The sequence below is a fragment of the Passer montanus genome, unplaced genomic scaffold (genome assembly GCF_014805655.1).
Source record: "Passer montanus isolate IOZ18808 unplaced genomic scaffold, ASM1480565v1 scaffold71, whole genome shotgun sequence".
In the NCBI taxonomy this organism is placed as follows: domain Eukaryota; kingdom Metazoa; phylum Chordata; class Aves; order Passeriformes; family Passeridae; genus Passer; species Passer montanus.
In genome coordinates, this window is record NW_024372259.1 from 3,671,349 (window position 1) to 3,692,092 (window position 20,744).

Here is a 20,744-nt window from a genome sequence, read left to right on the forward strand (position 1 = left end):
ACTATCTCAGTGCTCTAATTGCTTTTTTAGAGGCATTGCTGCAGGCCTGAGGAGTCAATTGAGTGTGCACTTTTTTAGTAGCTTATCCTGCTGGTTGGATGGAATTAAACAAGCATTATATGGCTTGTGTCTTCAAAATCATTATGGGGTGGCAAGTCCAGACACTCAGTAACAGTTCTGCTGATTTGTCCTTCAGTTCTTTTGTGGTGTTTGGTTCTGTCAGGATGGTGGAACCTTCCTGGGCATCAGGGATGTAAAACTTCAGACACTGAAACTTTGCTCAGGCCATTTGTATCTGCAGCTGCAGGAGTCACTGCCTACTGCCAGCATTGAAAGGACCTTGTTTGCTGAGCACGTGAAGGGCCACTTGACTGTGACAAATAAGCTTCAAGGAAAGCCTCTGAGCAGACTGGAAACCTCAGGCCTTTTCTTCCTTGAAATCATTAAGCAGTGCAGAAATCAGGAGGTAGCCTGCACCATCCAGAGAATCTTGAGTCTTGTGATTTTCAGAGGCAAAACTTACAGGAAAGAAAATTGTTTTGAAAATTGCAAGCCATCCCTTTGTGTTCTTTTTCGTTTGGAGGGCCTTTCTTGTCATACTAAGAAATTTCTATATTTATTTAATGCTACAGAAAGCTTTCAGCTAAGGTATTTTACTTTTTAAGCTGACTGAAAGGGCCTGCAAGTGGCTGAAGCATCTTGGGTGACAAACGATAATTGGTTGCACCACAGTCCAGTTTCACAGTGCCCAGGAGATAGATTGCTCTGTATGTTCTTGCCTTACAGACTGTATTTTGACTTTTCTCCAGATGTACATTGTGAGGTCATGAGGCAAACTGTAATCTCCTAAGAATCCTCCTGACCTCAGTAGCAATTCTGCAATAAGGGTTGCTAGACATGACTTGTAAGAAAAAACTGTGAAATTCTAATCTTCTGTTGCTTGCTGAACTCCTCCTGTAGAAAGGCTGACATCTGTCCAAGAAGTTGAAATGGAATTTAGGTAAGGGAGATATTTTAATGGAATTGTTTTTCTTCACAGGAGTCTGTAACAGACTACACTACACCTTCTTCTCATCCTAACACAGTGGCTACTAGCAGTACAAAAATGGAGGAGACTTTGGTGACGAACGTAAGTCCATTGCAGTGATCGTCTTGACTTTGAAGACAAGAAAATATTTTCACACTTCTTTTAAAGCACCAAATAGTGCCTTCAGTGAACAAGTCCACAGGGTTCCTTTCATGTGAACTAGCTGGGCTTTTTCCAGTAGTCTTACTCTGAAGGACATTTGGTTTGATTAGTACTTGCTCTGGAATTCTTGAGGTGTTTTCTTGTCTTTTGAACAATCACAGTGAGCTAAAGAGCACAGAAAGTGGAGATGTTTATAGGGACGATTCTAAAAAAAAACAAAGATAGGCATAATGAAGGGAGTGTGTTCTTGGCAGCAGTTGGGAACACAGTGAGCTAAAGAGCACAGAAAGTGGAGATGTTTATAGGGACGATTCTAAAAAAAGCAAAGATAGGCATAATGAGGGAGTGTGTTCTTGGCAGCAGTTGGGAGTTGAGCCTGGTACCAGTAGCAAAGCTCTGTAGGCTGAGTTTGAAGAAAGACACTTACAAACAAAGGAGTTATGAACTGTAGCCTGAAATCACAGCAACTGCGTGCAAAGTTAGCAGCTGAATGGTTGGGAGAGCAGAGAGCAGGCTTCAGGTGTTCAGTTGCTATGGAGATGAGATGTCTGCAGCCCTCAAAGCCAGGGCAGTGATCCTGACTTGTGAGCGTGGCACAGTGGTTGAGAGAACCAGCTGGGTTGTGACTTGTAGCAAAATCATTGTCTTGAGTGTGCTGGGGCATCAGGGAGCTTGGATCTTGTGATTCTTGTTGTTTAAGTAACGGAATTAGCTCAGGGTTGAGTCACTTGTTGATGGGGGAAGGCAGAATCATACAGTAGGATCTCAGTTTTTTATGAAGATGTCTTGTGAATTCCATCTAAAAATGCTTTTCAGCTTACTGCAGCACCGTTTTGAAGCAGTACTGATTGAACTTCTTACTCTTCTGCTGGCTTTTCTGGTAGTGTTGTGGTTTTTGACTTTGGTGGTTAGTGTGGAAGACTGAATTCTTTTGTGTTAGTGATGTCCAATCCTTGTGGATGTCAGAGTTGAATTTCTAACACGGGAATTAGGGGTTCCTGGCCACAAAGGATCTGTGCCATCCCCTGCTTCAAAGCTTCAGGATCTGTCTTTTGGATTAGCCTTATCTCATCCGGTGGAAGTCCATTAGCTAAGCTATGGATGGAGGAAGGAATAGTTAGGAGTAACAGACTGGACACTGCAGTGTTTTTGATTCCTTTCCTTTAAAACTTCTAGGAAATCCATTGGAGTTTTCATAGGCAAAGACAGCAATAGCATTACGTCAGGTTTATTTCCCCAAATATCACATCTTTCATCTTTTGAAAGAGAAAATAACTGAATTCAATTATTGGATGGCAAATCTGTTGTAGTTTGTTTCATGATCCTGTGATTTTGCAGGTCTATAAAAGCTTCCTCTTTTCAGAAACTGCATCTCAGATCTCAAGGTCATGAAGCCCCATGTACTGTATTGGTACAAAAAGGGACAAACCTGGCTTGGGAAGAATTTTTGCATATCAGTAAACTGAAATGGTACTTGAAATTAAATCCCCAAACAGGCAGTTGGTGTTTGTTTATGCAGAGGACATGGACACCTTAAAACCTTAATCTTCAGCCTCTTTGAGAGATGAGAAGCATCTTGGCACCTGCTGAGTGGGCTTTCCTTGCCTACCAAATTTTCACCTTATTTTATCAGTCTCCCTGCCAAATGCTCAAGCCTTGAAGAAATTGTAGCTCACTTGATAAAGCTTGAGCTTTGCTTTCTGGGGCTTTTCTGGTAGACGTAGTTAGAATGTGATGTGTGTTGCCTGCCTTTCAGGTGCCCCTGCCCCACACCCTTCCCCTCCCTAGGAGGGAGACTTTACAACAGAGCTCCAGCCTAACTCCAGTTTCTCCCGCTACCGTCGACCTCACCCTCAAGGTATGTACCACATCCCTCTAAGGGTCGTTTTCTTGCATGCAGGGGAAAAAAGTTATTGGAGAACTTGCTGGTGAACCTTTTTTTAGAGCCTTCCTTTGTTTCCTCTGCTGAACTGCTTTTGCATATAAATGGATGGCTGAAACACGAGACTCTGTCGAAGGATGCATTTAAACCATAAATTTCTAACCCCGTTTTGCATTAACACTTGGCATCTCAACCAATCTTGGCTCCCACTGCCCTGAAAAACCAAGATCCTAGAGTTTTAGCGTTGGACCACAGTGCTCATGGCAAACCATCAGAATCTGGCTGAGGGGTTTTGAGTGTTGAGCTTCAGATAAGTTGCCTGGTTTGGTGTAAAGGCTTGAAGGATTTGCTTGATAAGCCAAGCTTGATTTCTTCTTGGTTCTAAGACTTTGGTGCAGTGATAACGTGGTTTTGAGTTGGATGGCTGAAGTTCCAAGTAGTGACATGGAGGTGGTGTGTTGGTGTCTCTGGAAGGCAGTTAGGTCAGCGAGTCAGAACGTGTTTGTAGTGTTGTAAATGTTGTGTTGTTTCCTGCTTTCCAGTGCAGAGCAAGTGTGGAGAATATTTTCAGTGCTCTTTTCCCATTTTGTTGGATTTTGGACTGTGTGCATTATATAACTCACTAACACAGAGTTGGGCTCTAGCTTTGCTACTGTATTTTTAGAAGTTGTTGGGTTTTTTCTTTTTTTGGTGTCCTAGATCTGCTTTGTCATTGTGGCTGCAGGTGACTGAGCCAGTAGAAGTGTTGTTGCTGCTTCTGGTATTAAGGAATAGTGGTGTTTGACCTTAGTTTGTCTTAAGTTTTTAAAAGAAGAAATGAAACTTGATTGGATGCAGAGCTAATGCTTTGGAGGAACTTGCTTGTCAATCCCAGTGAGACTTGGTTTGACAGCTGCTTGCTTGTGTTCTCTACAGATGAGAAATATTCTTGTTCTCATGTTGAATCTTTGCTTTTCTTTTGTTAACACTTTATTTCCTAAAAAGAGTATAACACCTCTTTCAAACAGCAGACCTAAAGAAATGGGGAGAGCACTGTGGAGGGAGAAATAGTTTTTTAAAAACTGGGTTTCTGGTACATTCTTGTGTAATGAATTATCCTAACGTGACTTTCTGGCGTCTGAAAGTGTTGTTCTGTTCTCTGGCTGTTTGGCAGCTGGAGATGGAATCCTCTGTCATACAGGTAGGGCTCAAAGTTACCTGAAAGTTACCTCAAAGTGTGGGACACTGCCCAGTCACAGAGCAACCTGTGGTGTCTGTGTCAGTCATCCTGCATTTCTTTTCCTGCTCTTGTCAGTGATTTCTCAGTGGATGATAGATTTTTGGATGTGTGGTAACAAAACAGGTCAAAGATCCATGTTTTGAGGCTATCTTGAAGAACCCTCTGACTGAAATCTGGATGGAAAGCTGTTTGGAAGCAGCTTTGTCCCTGATTTCTTCATTCCAGTCACTGGAGCTCTACCTCCTGTGCACAAACACAGAAGGCAGCAGGCTTGTTCTGAAGCACACAGTGAGACTGTCACTGTCACAGCAGGCACAGCTCTGCTCTTTGTCATCCTCTTCCAGTACAGCCCTTGCATTTTTCAAAAGATACTTCTGGAGCAGGAGAGAGAAAAGCATTTCTTTCATTTTCTTAAAAGAACAAAATGTCCAGGTTCTGCCTGCATAATGGATTAATCCTTGCACCTGCTCTTCCCTCCGTTCCCTGTCACAGAAAGCTGTCTGTGAGGAGACTTGAAGGGCACTTGGCCACAGTTGCTCCCACTGCTTGGCATCATTCTTCAGTGGAGGTACAAGGTGCTCGTATGGGGAGCCTTTTTGAGATCTTGTTTCCTTGGAGTAACTTTGCTAAAGACACCTTTACTCAGTCATCCTCTTAAGGACTTGGCTCATAGGGCTGTTATAGGTAAGGTGCTGAGCAGAAGAAAGTCCAAAGCAATCTCAAACTGAGCTGCTTGGCCCTCTTCATGTCCCAGGTTTCATCTAAAATTCCTCTGTAGGCATCTGGTCAAGAAACTGAAATGTTTGAACTTTCTTCTTCTAAGCATTGAGACTTTGGTGTGTTTAAGGAAAGGCACACTGGGGTGTGTCTCCAGTGGAGGTTTTGGGTGACATGGGCAGGACTGTTCTGCAGTGTGCAGGTCCCAGTGGATCAGTGAAGAGAAGCCTCAGCCGGCCATGGTCCCTCCCTCCTTATTGCCCTCCTTTCTCCCTGAGCAGTGAAACTACAACACTGTCCCCAGTCTCACTTAATTTAGAGCCTCTTAAACCTCCATATCTGGTCTGTAGATGGTGCTGAATAGGCATTCCTAGAGTACCAATCTCTCTCTTGCATCTTTTTTCCTAGCTTATAAAAGTTAGAGGTTGCTAGAGGCTTTCCAAAAGAAAACTTCAGGACTCTGTGATATGCTCTAGATGTGACAAATACAGTGTGTAGCTTTTGCTATCAATAGTTTGTCCAGGACATCATGAAAACCAGTGAACATAGAACCTTCTACACCTTCTCTAGCCTGACAGTCACAGGTACCTACTCACTTTGTCTCAGTGCCAGTGCAGTACACCTAAACAAGATCCTTTCCAGCACATCAATCATGAATGAACTTTGCCTTGTCTGTAAGAACCAGTTTGGAGGAAAATGTTGTGGAGGGGAAACAGTGAATGGTTACTAGGGAAGATGATCCCAAAAATGAAAACAGGTGACTTGCCCCCAGAGGACTTAATGTGTAACTAAGTTTCACTCCTCCCCCTTTATTCTCTTCAGGTATCCAGAACCTCATTTTCCACTTGGGTGTGTATTGATCACCTGGGACCCACTTCTTTTGATACTGCTCTGCTTTTTTATCATTTCTGAAGCATCTAGACAAATAACCTAAGCCATGTTTGGTTTGTCCAGACTCTGCCTAACTCGTGTAAAGCAGGGCAGGCTGACAGGTGTGGCTTTGAGAGACTGCAGGTCCCAGCTGGGGGGGCTCTGGAGCAGGCAGTGAGGGCAGATGTGTGGTGAGTGTATGTTTGCCCCTTAATATCCACCACTAAAGGCAGCACCTGCCCTCAAAAAACTTGCAGTGAGCAATTTCAGCTCTGCTAGCAAAACTTGTGTTTCCACTGGAGACACCTGAAGGTTGTGCAGAAGTCCATGGATCATGTTTGAGCTTTTAAATTAGTGAGTGTAGTCTGAACATTAATATTTCCTGCTCACTGGACCCTCAGAAGTGTCAATTTGGATTTCGTGTTGCGGGGCTAACATAGCAAGAATTAGATTTTACTGGCTGCAGTAAACAGTGGTTGTTTCCACTTCTGGGGGAAGGTAACTGTGTCTATGATATTTAAAGTTTCATCTCCCTTGCTGTGCAAGACATAAACTCATAATTATAGAAATAGAGGAGCATGAAGCATTTTTTAGCTTTAACATAAAGCAGCGCACACAAGCTGTGTCAGCTTGTGGTTGCTTCTTGAGCAGTAGTTGCTTTGGAAATCTAAACTTGACTGCTGTCATGTTCACTGAAGTGTGCAGTAGGTATCTTTGGTGGTCACTCAAAGTGGATTATTGACCAAGAAAGCAAAGGGCTGCTTCATTTCAATGGCCCAAGTAACTTGGAAGTAAAGGACTTGATGGAAATATTTAGAAGGGGTTTTCCCTTTCTTTTGCTCACTGTGTCTTTGCTCTTCATGTCAAACAAAACCAAGCCAAATTAGTGTGAGTGAATTCTCTTTTGAGCATTGGCTGTTAAGATGAACTGTGCACATGTGGTACAGTTGGAACAGATGAGCAGCTCCAACTTGAGGCTGTTTGCTTTTTGCATGAACAGAGTTGCACGATGACAGCGACTTCCAAAAGAGGCTCGCATGAAGCCCCTGTTGCCTTTTAACTGAAAAGAACTGTTAAAAGAGGAGCAGCGACTGCTTGAAACTTCCTAATAGATGAGGAATTGTTTTTTTCTTTTAAATAGATGGAGTCTGCACGCAAAGCATGGGAGAATTCCCCGAACATGGGGGAGAAGAGTTCACCAGTGACTTCAGCAGCGTCTCCCATTGCTGGTGGCAGCAGCAGCAGCAGCAGCAACACTGGGCCAAGCAGTGGCACTTACAGCTCTTTCTCAAGTGCATCAATGCCTCCTATTCCTGTGGCCTCAGTTACCCCCACAACGTCCCTCTCAGGTACCACCTGTCAGAGCAGTAGTGTCCCCTTGTGTTGTTCCTTGCTTATGTTTCTCGAGGGTTCCCTTTGGAATTGTTTAATGCAAAGCTAACAAAAGCTTTGTGCTAGAGATGGACTGTCAGATCTGAGCAGCAGCTTCCCAAATAAGCTGTTAAACTGACTTCACCTGTTCCACTTCAGTCAGCTGAAAATAATACTGAGCTACTCTCTGCCTAAGCTACTTAAATGGACTTGAAAGAGGAGGTAGACTTCTCTTGTCTGCTGGTTTCATTTTGTTCAGCCAAATAGAGGCAAGCAGGTAGATTTTGGGGCAGAGGATAATTTTGCTGTTTTACTTCTATTTGTACTCCTGCTTTTTAAGTTAAAGCTTCAAGAACTCATACCAAAACCTATTTGCAAAGGGCAGAGCAAATGTCCAGCTGCCTTCACAACCTGTGCTTGGTTGCCACCTTGGTCCTTGGCAGGAAACAAAAGATGATAAATCTGGTTAAGTCTTCATGCCTTAAATAAATAAATAAAATAAATCTCCATGAGAGGCACAGCCACTGTGGGTTGCAGTGTCTTGTTGAATAACTGACCAGGCTGCCTCCTTCAGTGCCTCTGTGTGCTCCTGTGCCTGAGGAGGGAGATGTATCAGGGTTGCAGCACTTTCCACAGTGAACTCAACAGAATTGGCTCCACGTTTTTCTTGTGTTGGTGGAAACAGCTGCATTAGGTTTCAGTGTGCTTTACCAGTTGTGGCTGTGCTCACTGAGCTGTCCCAAAACTGACCTCTGTATGATGAGGCTCTGAAATGTCTTTGATTGTTGCATCCCTTGCTTCTCTCCTCCTAGGAGCTGGAACATACACAACCTCTTCACTGAGTACGAAGACTGCAAGCACCTCAGACCCTCCTAATATCTGCAAAGTGAAACCCCAGCAGCTGCAGACAAGCAGCCTGGCTTCTGCCAGCCACTTCTCCCAGCTGAGCTGCATGCCATCCCTCATTGCCCAGCAGCAGCAAAGTCCCCAGGTCTATGTGTCTCAGTCTGCAGCAGGTAATGGTGTTTGTGCCTGAGAAGCCACACATCTGCCTTTTTTTTTTTAAATTTTGAAGCTGGAGAGTTTAATTTGGTTCTGGTTTTTGCTCTGCAGTAAAGACAGAATGATAAAGAGTGTTCTGTACTCAGATTCACTAATTGTCTTACTCTAAATCTGCACTGCTTTATCAGGAAGTACAAAGGTAGTGCTGTATAGTTTGTTGAAGAAAGCAAGTTTGAGTCTCTTAATGTACCAATTTTCTGTTGCAGAATTGTAAATTGCTATTTAAGACCAGGAGTGATTTAGTTTTCTTTCTTAAAATCCTACAGTAGTTGAGAGTTGTAGCATTTTTTCTTTAGGGAAAATCCTACATCTAGTTAACAGTCTAGTTAAATTACATGGCAGTGTAACACATTCTTACCCTTCCTTCATCCAAATGCCATTTTTGCCCAGAATCTGTTGTTCATCTCTCCAAAATGGTGTGGGATTAATGATACCTGTGCAAGACTGATAGATTCTGGGGGTGAATTGGAAAAGAAACCAAAGCTTTTGAGGCACCCAGCTCTCCAGTGCTGCTCCTTCTCCCAGGCCCTCTGGTAGCTGTTACAGTGGGAAGGACTGACAGTAGCTGCACCTCTAATTCTTGATGAAAACCTTTCTAGAGGAATGGTGTTGGGCATCAGGTGCTAATTGTATTGCTCTTCCTGAGGTACTGCAGCTCAAATCCCAGCATTCTACATGGATACAAGTCACCTGTTCAATACCCAGCATGCACGTTTGGCTCCACCTTCTCTGGCCCAGCAGCAAGGCTTCCAGCCAGGCCTCTCTCAGGTATTTGGGGCTTCCTCATTCACTTTGTTTCCTTCCCTGTCCATATTGCCTTTAAAGTGATGGGGGCAGGGGAGAGTGAGACTAAAGACTGCAAAAAATGAGGTCATGCCTGCCCTTGCTGTCTGTCCTGGTGCATGCAGGCAGTGCTTGATTGTTTGCCATGGAAGTTGAGAGAATGAGCTTCCACTCACAAATGTATGGGAAACTTTATATTCCTGGGAGGTGTTTCTGTGGCCATGTGAGTGCAGGCTTACTCAGCTTCTGTCATACAAAATTATATGCAATCTCAAGCAGTTGTTTTATATGCAGATCTGAATATTTCACTCAGTTTCTGCTGGTTGATTGTGAGGAAAAGTATAAAATTTAACTAGAAAGTAATTTTCATGAGAGCAGCAATACTAGCTCTGCATGCAGCCTTGGGATTTGACATTCTTATTTTACTTTTCATAATGTTACACAAATCCTCACACACATTCAGCTGTAGCTTTTCTAACTTAATTTTGATGTTTTCTCTTCTATGTAGCCTGCTTCAGTTCAGCAGATCCCCATCCCCATCTATGCACCTCTGCAAGGACAGCATCAAGCTCAGCTGAGTTTAGGAGCAGCACCAGCTGTTTCACAAGCCCAGGAGTTGTTCAATTCCTCCTTACAACCTTACAGGTAGGTAGCATATGCACATTTATTTGGTGTTTTAGTGTCAGAATTATTTAAATTAGTTCCCTGCAACCTTGTGTTCTGTGCTCCATAGCTGCCTCATCGTGCTGTCTTCCCCAAAGTCTCTTCTGTCTGAGAACTCTATGCACATTGTCTGCCTTGTAGTTGTGAAATCTGGGTTAAAAAATGATGCATGATATCTGTAGGAACCCAGGCTAAAGAGCTGAGCATCAGTCTGTCATACTAAGAGAACAGAAAATTTCTGTCCCTTTAGTTCAGCAATTTGTTTTTTCTAATCAAACCAACACTGGAGTCTTGAAACACTGTGAAGTTCCAGTTTGAGCTCCTAGTAGTAAAAACCTCATTGCAGATGTGTGAGGAGCTGCATGGTGTGTTTCAGAATGTTTTCTGTTTGCTGCAGAAGGTGACAGTAGCACCAGTGTCTCTGCAATGGCCCTGATAGCCAGACAGACTCCACTGTAAGCCTCTCAAAGCTTCCTTGCACTTCCTAGGAGAGCTGCTTCCCAGCAGTGTAATTCTGACAAATGTTGGTGGTTCCACTTTGAGAAGGCTCTTTGGAAGTTTAATTAGAGGGTTTTGCATGGGCTGTAGTTAAGTCTGCTTGTTGCATTGTAGAGGGCTGAGGCCACAGAAGGTTTAATTAACCACATTTGTATCCTGACTTTGGTGCTTGGCTGACTTTGTGGGACCAAAGATTGCTTGTCCTGCTACAGCTGACAAAAGCTGTTGCAAACAGTTGGCTAATTGCAGAAACACAATCAGGCTGGCATGTGGTCCAGATTAAATAAATCTGATCACACACAAACATGGCATTAATGGAGTTCTAACAGTCTGAGTGCTTCTCCCACATGGAAAATGTGCAGAGGAGGATAAGCTTGGAGATGTACAGGTTGCTGGTTTCAAACATTATATCCAAAAGTTAAAAGTGAGCTAAATAAAAACTTGTGAAAGAAGTTTTGGCTCCATTGAAGCCAGTCCTCTGCATCCAGTCTGGAAGAGTTTTCCCAGTGCTCAGAGGGTGGCTGTAAGAGTGTTCTGCAGTGAAGGAGGGTGCAGAGCCAAGCTCTCCCAGGTGTGGGCACAAGCAAACCCACCACGCCAGCAGACGAGCAGGAGCAGTGCTGTGCTCACACATGGCCAGCACCAGGTAAAGTAAAAGGTGTTTTTACACCAGAAACACTCCTCTGAGCTCAGAAGCTTTGAGAGGAGCACTTAGTTAAAAACTCTTGATTCTTCAGTCTGAAGGTGGCTACTCACCAAGTTCCTGTTGAAGATGTTCAGATAAATCCTTCTGATGGACTAAACCCATCTGTGGTGCTTTGCTGTACTGGCTTTGGTCTTCTTTAAACAACTGCAACTTCCCATGCTGCTGACAGAGGAATTGAATAGCTGGTTAAAATTAAAGGCTGTGAGGTCTTTTGAAATCAAAACATTTATTTGGACAACCATGTTTGGAAGCAAGCAGCCAGTGATTTAAGCTGTATTAGAAGTTGGACTGTGGAGTCAAGAGAACAAAGCAGTTCCTTTAATGACTAAGTGGGGCTGTTCACACATCCTTCCCCATCCCACCTTGAAGCACATGAACTAAGAACTGGCAGCTTTTCTGTGTTACAGTTAATTATCCAAGAATTATTGCAGCATGAAAATCTAAATAGATAATTGTGATTTAAGATTTTAGTAAGAAGCTTCATTATTTTTTCCTGTGGCCTTTAGTAGCAGCTGTTACTTTGTTGTGTGCAGAGTAAATTGAAAACAATCTACTTTTATCGGGTGAAAAAGTGTTCAATAGAGCTATGCATCCTAATTCTGTTTAAAGAATATAAGCTGTGCTCTTCATTTTTGGTGGCTCATTGTTGAGCTCTGTCAGAATTTTTCTGAACGACGCTTGAATCTCTTGCAGATCCCAGCAAGCTTTCATGCAGAGTGGTTTGTCTCAGCCATCACCAGTGGTTCTGTCTGGCACAGCCTTACACAACTTCCCAGCAGTGCAGCACCAGGAGCTGGCTAAGGCACAGTCCAGCCTGGCATTCCAGCAGACCTCCAACACTCAGCCTATTCCTATCCTGTACGAGCATCAGCTTGGCCAGGCTTCAGGGCTGGGAGGCTCTCAGCTGATTGACACACACATCCTGCAGGTAGGAAATGCTCCCCATGCAGCCCTTCTGCACTGGGTACAGGACATCAGGTCCTGCTCAGCTTGGGTGGCAGGAAACTTAAAGCACTTGGAGGAGAATGTTCTTTTAATTTAATAAATGTACATTAGTATAATCTCTGAATTGAGGCTTGTTCCCCAAATTACAGGGCTCCTTGTGCTTCTGTCATTAATGAGAGCTTCAGGTTTAAGTTCTCTAAATTGTGATTAAGGGCTGCTCCACCAGCTGCAAATGAGAGCTTTATCACAAAGTGAAACCTTCACATTTGTCAGCTTCCCTTGCTGGGGTTTCTGTGGCACTGGTTGCTGCACCACAGAGCTGCTCTCCTGAGTGCTCCTGATGGGAGGTGTCTCTTCTCTTCCTAGGCCAGAGCTACCCTCACTCAGGCTTCAAATCTCTACTCTGGGCAAGTTCAGCAGCCTGGCCAGAGCAATTTCTACAACACTGCACAGTCTCCCAGTGCTCTCCAGCAGGTAAACTATGGCATGGTAAATTTCCTACATTGTATTCTTCCTAAAAGCATGTCGTGGTTGGTGGGAATAGAGGGGAGGGCTGAGACAACCTTTAATTCTTCCAAAATAAAATTGCAATGTTAACAGAGAAGGAGGGCTGCAGCAGCAGCACTGCACAAACTGAGTGGCTCAGAGGTTGGATGGCCTGCAGTTCATGTTGATCATTTGTCCCTGGCATCCTTCTCTTGAATAGTTCATTTTTCAGTGATGGGCAGATACTTAATTGGCACAGTGCTGTTGCTAATTGACTAAGGCATGTGATGCCTTTATGGAAGCAGATAGCAGGAGTGGTGGAGAGAGAGAGGCAAAGTCCAGGTGCTTAGAGCAGCCTGACTGTTAATACCAGTTCTCAGTGAGCTGGAACCCTGCAGTGCTCATAGAAAATCACTGAGAAGTCAGCAGACAGGTGATCATGCAGGACAGCCACTTCAGTAAAGTAACTCCACTGATTTGAAGGCTTTTTCACTCTTTTGTGAAAGAACTGCTAAATTACTCTCTGCAAGCATTCTGTCATATTTACAGGACACTGTCTAGTGGTTTCCATCTTCTGGTTGTTTTTTTTTTAATTGAAATGGCTTTCAAAACCAAACTTGTGATGGATTGATTTATTATAATAGCCTACCTCCTACACAGGAAAAGCTGCCAGGACAGAAATCTAGAAGAGTTGTAAGAGATTGGATGTTGTCTGTTGGAAATGTAGCACAGTTTTAAGGACCTTTTAGAAGAGTTGCTACTTTCAGTGTGTTCAGTTCTGGCTGTCTCTCTGATTTTAATCTGTCACCTTCAGAGCAGAATCCTAGTAAGCCTTTCACATTTGGGAATCTCTAAGGATTCTCCTTGTCACACTTCGAATATGATTTTGCAGGTAGTGGATTGTCAGACCAAGAGATGCAGTAACTCCTGCCAGTCAGGTCACTGCTGTTGTATTTCTGTGTTTATCACGACCACTCTCTGCTGTTTTCAGCCCACAGCACTCATGGTAAATGTAAGCAAGGGACAGGCTGTGTATTTTTGGCACTGTTTTTAAGCTCAAGCTGATGGTTGTTGGAACTCCTGGACAGTAAAATCTAATTTTTATCCCACTGTCTTTTGATGACTAGAATTATTTGAAGTAAGCAAATAAGCCAGTCCTGCCCTGTACCTCTCACTCCCAAACTGGTTGTTCTGTTCTGTTTTTGTTTTCTGAGTTGAATTACATTTCCCTGTCACACAGGGAAATCATGTTGAATGATGTTGGAGGCAGGAGATCTCATGCACATTTGTTTCTGAAAAGCAAAGACCCAAATGCCATTAGAACTGATTGTAAAGGCAAACTGAGCAATAAATTTATTTATTTGCTTGCAGCATTATGGTTAAATACAAACTCATTAAGCTTTTTGCCTGAGATAAAGCTGAAGTAGAGCTAAACTAGAGCTAGTAATGACAGTGACATCATGGCCTTTGTGTCTCTGTTACTGGTGATTTTGTGCTCTCTCTCCAGGTGACAGTACCTTTGCCAGGCTCACAGATTTCCCTGCCCAACTTTGGATCCACAGCACAGCCACTGATAGCCCTGCCCCAGTCCCTGCAGCCACCACTACAGCACACCCCACCACAAGCTCAGGCTCAAAACCTGAGCAGACCTGCCCAGGTGACCCAGCCCTTCAGAGGATTGATCCCAGCAGGAACTCAGCACAGCATGATTGCTGCAACTGGGAAGGTAAAAACATTGCCACAGCTACAGGACACAAATTAATGTGCAGCACAGCTGGTTTTTGGTTTATGTAACCAGGACAGCAACTTGTGCTGACTTCTTGCATCTTAAAAATCTGCCTCAGCTTTAGAAGATAAAAAAGCCAGTCAGGGTTAATGCCTGAGTCACTGGGTCTGTGCATGTAGCTGAGATTTTGTAGCTAGCTTGGTGCTGGTCCATTTGCACTGCAGGAATACCTGGTTTGATAGTGACACCATGGACTAGTAGGGGGTTTCATGCAGAAGCCATATGGAAAACAGTACTGGGATGTTGTTAGAGCAGCAGGGGAGCAACACAACTCTCTCAGAGCTGGTGGTGGCAGATTCTGGGCCTGCTTGAGTTTGTTGCTTTGCTTCTGGACTCAAACCAGATTAAGCTGTTGGGGTTCAAGGGTTTCCAGTGCAAAATGGAGAGTTCTAGGACCTTCAGTGGACTCTGTATCAGCCATGACCTTAAACCAGAATTAAACTCTATTATTATTGCTGGGTTCTGCCTCTCTGAGCAGCACAGCATGGTGTATATTAAGAATGTAGCATTGTATGCAAGACAAGATCTTTCTGTAATGAAAAACGAAAAGACTGGTCTTGCAGCTCAGGAAAACTGAGCGACAGGTCCAGGAAGGAAATAACACTAAAACAGTGCAAGAAACTTGTATATCATGGGGGGAATTCTCTCCTCTCCTTTATGTGAAGCTGCTAAGGTAATTGCTAATGAGGGGATGTGTGGAGCTGGCTTCCAATCACAAGGTCTCTTGTCTTAGATGGAATCCCAGCTTTACAGGCACCGGGGATTTTCGGATAGTGTGCAGCCCTCGGCAGTTGCAGTCCGCTTCCAGGTGAGCAGTGGGTGACACCCTGGACATGGACACAGCTCAGCTGGCTGGCAGGAGCAGCGAGGTCGCCCCTCCTCAGGGGCTGATCCACCTCTGCATCTGAAATCCCTGCAGCTTCTGGCCTCGGTTTTAGGGTGGTTATGAATATAAAATAACCCCACAGTCCCAGTGATTTACAGCTGTGATAAGAAAAATCTCGGGGGTTAATTCCACATCTTGGACACTAATGCAACCAGAATTTCAGACCACTTAGGAGAAGATTGCATCTCCTCACCTCCAGAGTGTGTACGGTGGTTTTTGCACGGTGCAGTTTTCTACTTTCATGGGTTCTGGCCAAATCTTTTCAGCTTGGCAGTTGTTAGGAGCCCATTTTGCAAGCAGCAGCATGTTTGTTGCTGCAGTTGTCACTGGAAAATGATCGCTCATTTCAGCAAAAAATGAGGGAAGAGCTGCAGTGGGATGCTGGCCTTAGGTGACTTTCCTGCCCTGCTCTGAGATTCCCATCATGTTGCTGCTAAAGAAAGTTAACTTAAAACAGCCTCTCATTTTTAAGTGATTTATTGTTACTGTTATGCTTCATGGCCATGTGTGGAATTACACCGTTCCAAAGACAAATTTATTCTGTTGAGTGTATCTGCAAAACAGCAATCAAGAGTCATTGCTCCAGTTAGTCTGGAGATTGTTTTGCATGAATGACAGCTCCATTTTTGCTGTGCTTTGGGTTTGTTTATTTTTATAGACCTGGACTGTTTAGTGGTATTCTTCTTCTCAGCATTTTTCAGGATTATTTCTAAATATTTTCATGTGGTACCTGAGATGGGAGTCTTGGATAAGGAGATCTCAACTCCAAAACATGTATTTTTTCTTTTTTGTAGGGCCAAATAGATGAAATGACTCTCAAACCTCCTGTCATTATGCAGGAGGAACAAGTTAGAAAGCCAATACCATTGCTGCAAGTGCAAGATAGGGCAGGAAAATTGTACACAGAAAATTGTGCTTGTGGTGCTGGGCCTGTCCTAATTATAAGAGGCTGTTCTGCAGTCAGACTTTCATCTCCACTTAAGTGACCTCTTTTCATTGAGGTAAGCTAACAGCTGCTTAGCAAATGTAATTATTTTAATTAGAATTAACATGTCAATTGTTGTGTTTTTCAGATATCAGAAATGGACCTGAAGGCCTTTGGAGGTGGCATTGATGTTAAACCTGGAACACCACCAGTTACTGGCAGGAGCACTACTCCAACCTCCAGTCCCTTCCGGTAAATCTCCCTTAAGCTCAAAATTCCTTAAAACCAGAGCTCGAAAATGTACCTAGTCATGCATGAGCAGCCTTTTCTGGGAGGTGTGAGGTGAGGGGCCACTGATACACGAGACACTGCTTGATCTGAGCTCAGGAGCAGCATTCCAGTAGGGCAGCACATCTGCTGTACTTAAACAGAAGGAAATGGCTCTGAAATAAAAGGTGAAAAATACTTTTTTGGGTAAATGAAGCTAAACAAGAAGTGACAGGAAAGATGTAGTTTGGGATAAAGCTGTAATCAGAACTGTGATGTTGAAAGTAAAAAACACTTAAAGGCTTAGACAGCAATTATGGCAACAACTCTGTTAGAGGAGTAAGTGTTGTTGCCAGGTCTGTAAGCTGCTCACAAATGAAATTAATAAACAAAACAGATTCCTCCAAGCTTACAAAATACTGGTGTGTGTGGAGCTTAGCTGGTGTCCCTGCCACTGGTGCCCCTGTGCTCATTTTGCCAGGAGTGCATCACCCACACCCTCTGCACAAGAACTCTGCAAGGCAAGCTCTGTTTCCTGAAAAAGGCTGTTCACTCTTTCTTCTTTTTCTCTTCACTCTTTTCTCTTTGAGGGCTGTTTGCTGCCCTTCCCCCAGATAATCAGTCAAGCTTCATGTAATTCCTGGTGATTCAACACCTTGGAAGTTTTAGTGGAGGGTCACGTTAGCCAGATAAAACAGGGAGAGCATTTTCTGTGAATTCTTTAAATCTGTTCAAGTGCATTTTGAAACATGGACAGCAGGTCAGAGTAGAAGCAGCTGCATGTTCAGTGCCTGTTGGGACAAGCTCTGAACTTGCCATGAGAGAGCAAAGAGTGACTGCAAAGGAGCAGGACTGAACATAAGATAGCAGGGATGGAAAGTACAGCTAACATCACAAATCTAACATCAGTGTTTGTGTCATCAGTGCTTGGGGAAAGGGCTCTTTCATACGGACATACCCTGGAACCTCTTCATAGCCTGAATATTTCTGATTATGCTTTCTCTTTAAGTTCTGAGGGGTTTTGCATGTAGAAGCTTCTATATAGAAAACGTTGCACACTTTATTTTTTAAATTCAGAGATTCATTCTTCCCCACTGCAGTGCTGAATTTCTGGTTAAGTTGTAACTAGAGGCAGAAACATCCTCTGAATGAAAGCAGTTGATTTTAACTGGAGTTCTTTCTTTTAGTGCCAGTTCTACAAGTCCTAACAATCAGTCCAATAAAATGAACAGCATTGTCTACCAGAAGCAGTTCCAGTCAGCAGCTGCAGCTGTGAGAATGACACAGCCCTTTCCTGCACAGTTTGCACCACAGGTAGGTGATTGGTGGCTTGCTGCAAACAGATTGGTTCCTCTGTTTCACCTGGTGGCTCTGACTCAACTCTGTCTCCTCAGGCTTTATCATGGGGAGATACAAAATAGAATCCTTAAAATGAAATGGTGTAAGAAACCAGATTTCAAGATCAAAGCAAAAAATTACCCCTCTGATCTTGCTGCTTTTGTGGTGTTTAATTTTGACAAGTAGTGCTGCTTTTGTGGTGTTTAATTTTGAGTTCTGTGGACGTTGAGGAATTTAATGCAAGTTGTGAATGATGTAGAACAGATGGTGTTGTGGCTTCCCCAGGCAGCTGTAATGCACCTTGTCCTGCAGAAACAGGCCATGGCCTTCGTGTCTCAGAAGGGTCCCAGTGCATATCTTCCATGTGTAAAGACAAAGCAGGTTTGCAGCTCTGAAGTAAGGAAGGAGCAGTTCAGGGTGGAAAGGATCTCTGGGGTCACACAGTCCATACAAGGCAGGGCTGGTGGCAGAGGGGTTGATCTGCTGTGGCATTCCAGGGAGCACAGCTTACAAGGGTGGTGCACCTCTGTTGCAGGTGGCTGGAGCCAGGCTGCTAGGGAAATGTAGCCTCTCTAAAAGTGTAGGATATTTCTGTCTTCCTTTTAGTATTTGGAGTGTTGGACTGCAGGACTTGAGCTTTGATTTCTGGATTGTCAGTGGCAGAAACTGCTTCACCTTCCTGGGGCTGCCTTTTACCAGTGACTGCTCCACTGCCTTGTGAGGGTCTTCTCCCTGCTCACAAGCTGGGTTGAAGTTGTTGGTGCTGCTTTCAGGCACAGCAGCACTGCAGGGCTCTTTTGCTTTTGCAGTTCAAGCCTGTTCTCTTGACATTCATTTCATAGCAGAGCAGCAGCTTTTCCCCCTTTAAGATAATGCCAACGTGCAGTCGAGTTGGCAATTTTCTAATTGAGAAATGTCTCTTTTTGTCGTTTTTCCCCCACTTAGATGCTCTCCCAGCCTAACCTGCTCCCTCCATTGGTAAGAGCCCCATTTACTAACACCTTCCCAGCGCCTGTTCAGAGGCTGCCGGTAGTTCTGCATAGTCAGATGCCGTCTCAGATGAGCACAGGCCTTATGAGCCCCCCTCAGTTACCACGTGTGGCCAGAGGTCCTTGTGGATCAGTGCCTGGAGCCAGAGGCACTCAGGCCCAGGCTGCGCTGAAGGCTGAACGAGACGTGCAGGTCAGTATGTGAACAGCAGTGCTGTGAACAGCAGTTCAGTCTGACAGCTCCCAGGGCAGGCATGTGGCTGCAAGTCGTGGCTTCAGAAAGTGCCTCTGCACCCCGAGCCAGCAGCCAGGCTCCTAACAGCTGAACACAGACCTTCTCTGAGCCCTGGTGGTTTTTAATAAGAATTTTAGACTAAAATATTTGTAGGGAGTTCCTGTCTCAAGCAGTCTCGTGGTCAGCAGCTGTGGAGCTGCCACTGCTGTGCTAGGCAGAGTGAGGTGTCAGGAGCCTGGTTATCTTTGAATGAGCAGTGAGGCTGCACACCTGGCTCTTAGCTGTCCCTTCAGCCCCAGCTCCTCCTGTTCCAGCCAGCCCCACTCCTTGGGGACTCTGGGGAGTCTTTCCCCATGGTTTGAATTCTCTGTGCTAGAATGCAGTAGCTGGTGCACTCTGCAGAGCAGGGGGCTGCATTGCTGAAGCAGGTGATGGCAGTCACCCTAACTTGTTACAGCACTTTGGGACCCTTCAGTTCGAGGCAAACTCTTCTTCCAAGGCAGGACTGCAGGGTGGGACATCTGTGTGGGGACACTGCTGGACACTGAGCCTGTCTGCTGCAGAAAAGGTGTTTGAACAGATGGTGCTTAGGGACTCCTTCATCTGCTGCCATTCCTGGAACCTGTGCTCTGAGGTGTCAGAGCAGGAGTGTTGTTCTGGTTATGCATGGCTGGGGGAGGGCTGATTAACCCTTCAGTTCCAGGTGGTTGGTCCATTTCTTACCTCCAGTTCAGGCAGCCTGTAGATGCTTACCAGGTGATGCTGAACAGATTGTCCTGAGTGTGCATGTGGCCAGTCAGAGCAAATACTGACTCAGGTTTGGTGTCTTTAGTCTCCTGCAAACACTGCTGAGAGCAGTGAGAGTTACTCTGTCACGCTTGGTTACTGGTGATCAAGTCATCCAGCCTTAACCTCAGGGGATGGCTGAAATTTGGGCAAAAGGTTTCAGGTGTCCATCTGGCTCCAGTGAAATCAGGCTGTTGCTGCAGTCCTACAAACAAGAGTTCACAGGTTTGTTTTCTGTTCTGTTGCTGCTTGACTTACTTGGAACAGCTACAGAGTATGAGAGCCAAGGCCTCTTGTTCCAGACTTTAGCTGTTTTGTCTCCCTGTTGTGTGTGTCCCAGCCCCCCAGTTGTGTGTTTCTTGTAAAATAGCAGAAAATATTCACAGAGGTACAGGGAGGTTTAGTGCCTGTATTGTAGCTGGGGTTCCTTGTGTTCAGATACTCCTTTGTAATTTAAAATAAAAGGGTGTTTGCACTGGGCTTTATTGTTCAACTTCTGAATGATTGAACTCTTGATGGAGTCTCTGCAGTCTGGGCAGGAAAGCCAAGTGCTGCTCTGAAGGGCCTGATCAGTATCAAAACTGTAACTGGAGGTGTCACAGAGGGAATTGCACAGTGCAGGTCAGGGTTGCTGGTAGGATTCAGAGCAGAGAAGGCAGGCAGGCAGTTTGTGCTGCCTGGGATTGCTCAGAGCAGGAGGCAGATCAGGCTTCAGCTCAGCCAGAACACAGCTGTGACCCCAGTTCATTCCCATGCCAGTGCAGGCTCAGCCTGTGCCCGGAGCCACGGGAGGGGACAGGGTGCTCAGACTGTGCCCTGCAGGGCAGCAGTGACAGCTGGAGTGGCCCTCGGGCTCAGGGGGCAGTGCAGGCACAGCTGCCTCTGCTCCTGGCTGCCCTCTGCTCCTGGGAGCCACAGCTCGAGCTGCTCTCAGCGCGCTCGTACTCGTACAGCTCTGCAATAGTAGTGGTGTAAGAAGAGGTTTGTGAATACTTCAAACTGTTGTCCCTGATCCTCTTTTTTGGGGAAGGATTAGGAAGATCAAGGGAAGCCTAGGCATGATGTTAAACGGCTGCTGAGGAGCCAAGCACCCAGATGTGGTGGCATCAGGGCAGGAAGGACACTGCCTGTCTAGGAAAAT

The 20,744-nt window shown here is 44.8% G+C and overlaps 1 protein-coding gene across 11 annotated transcripts in view; it reads left to right on the forward strand.

Moving 5' to 3' along the window:
• PRRC2C (proline rich coiled-coil 2C) overlaps positions 1-20,744 on the forward strand; it is a 68,952-nt gene that overhangs the window by 46,262 nt on the left and 1,946 nt on the right. For 3 of the 11 annotated variants that reach the window (XM_039730364.1, XM_039730363.1, XM_039730368.1), the window contains exons 23-34: positions 1,040-1,129; positions 2,946-3,047; positions 7,019-7,226; positions 8,061-8,264; positions 8,957-9,078; positions 9,602-9,738; positions 11,654-11,888; positions 12,272-12,394; positions 13,899-14,117; positions 14,911-14,985; positions 16,137-16,240; positions 17,443-17,569. In XM_039730364.1, the coding sequence (XP_039586298.1) occupies positions 1,040-1,129; positions 2,946-3,047; positions 7,019-7,226; positions 8,061-8,264; positions 8,957-9,078; positions 9,602-9,738; positions 11,654-11,888; positions 12,272-12,394; positions 13,899-14,117; positions 14,911-14,985; positions 16,137-16,240; positions 17,443-17,569 (1,746 nt within the window). The remainder of the gene's footprint in view (positions 1-1,039; positions 1,130-2,945; positions 3,048-7,018; positions 7,227-8,060; positions 8,265-8,956; positions 9,079-9,601; positions 9,739-11,653; positions 11,889-12,271; positions 12,395-13,898; positions 14,118-14,910; positions 14,986-16,136; positions 16,241-17,442; positions 17,570-20,744) is intronic. The other 8 variants (XM_039730366.1, XM_039730365.1, XM_039730370.1 and 5 more) reach the window with 8 other exon arrangements.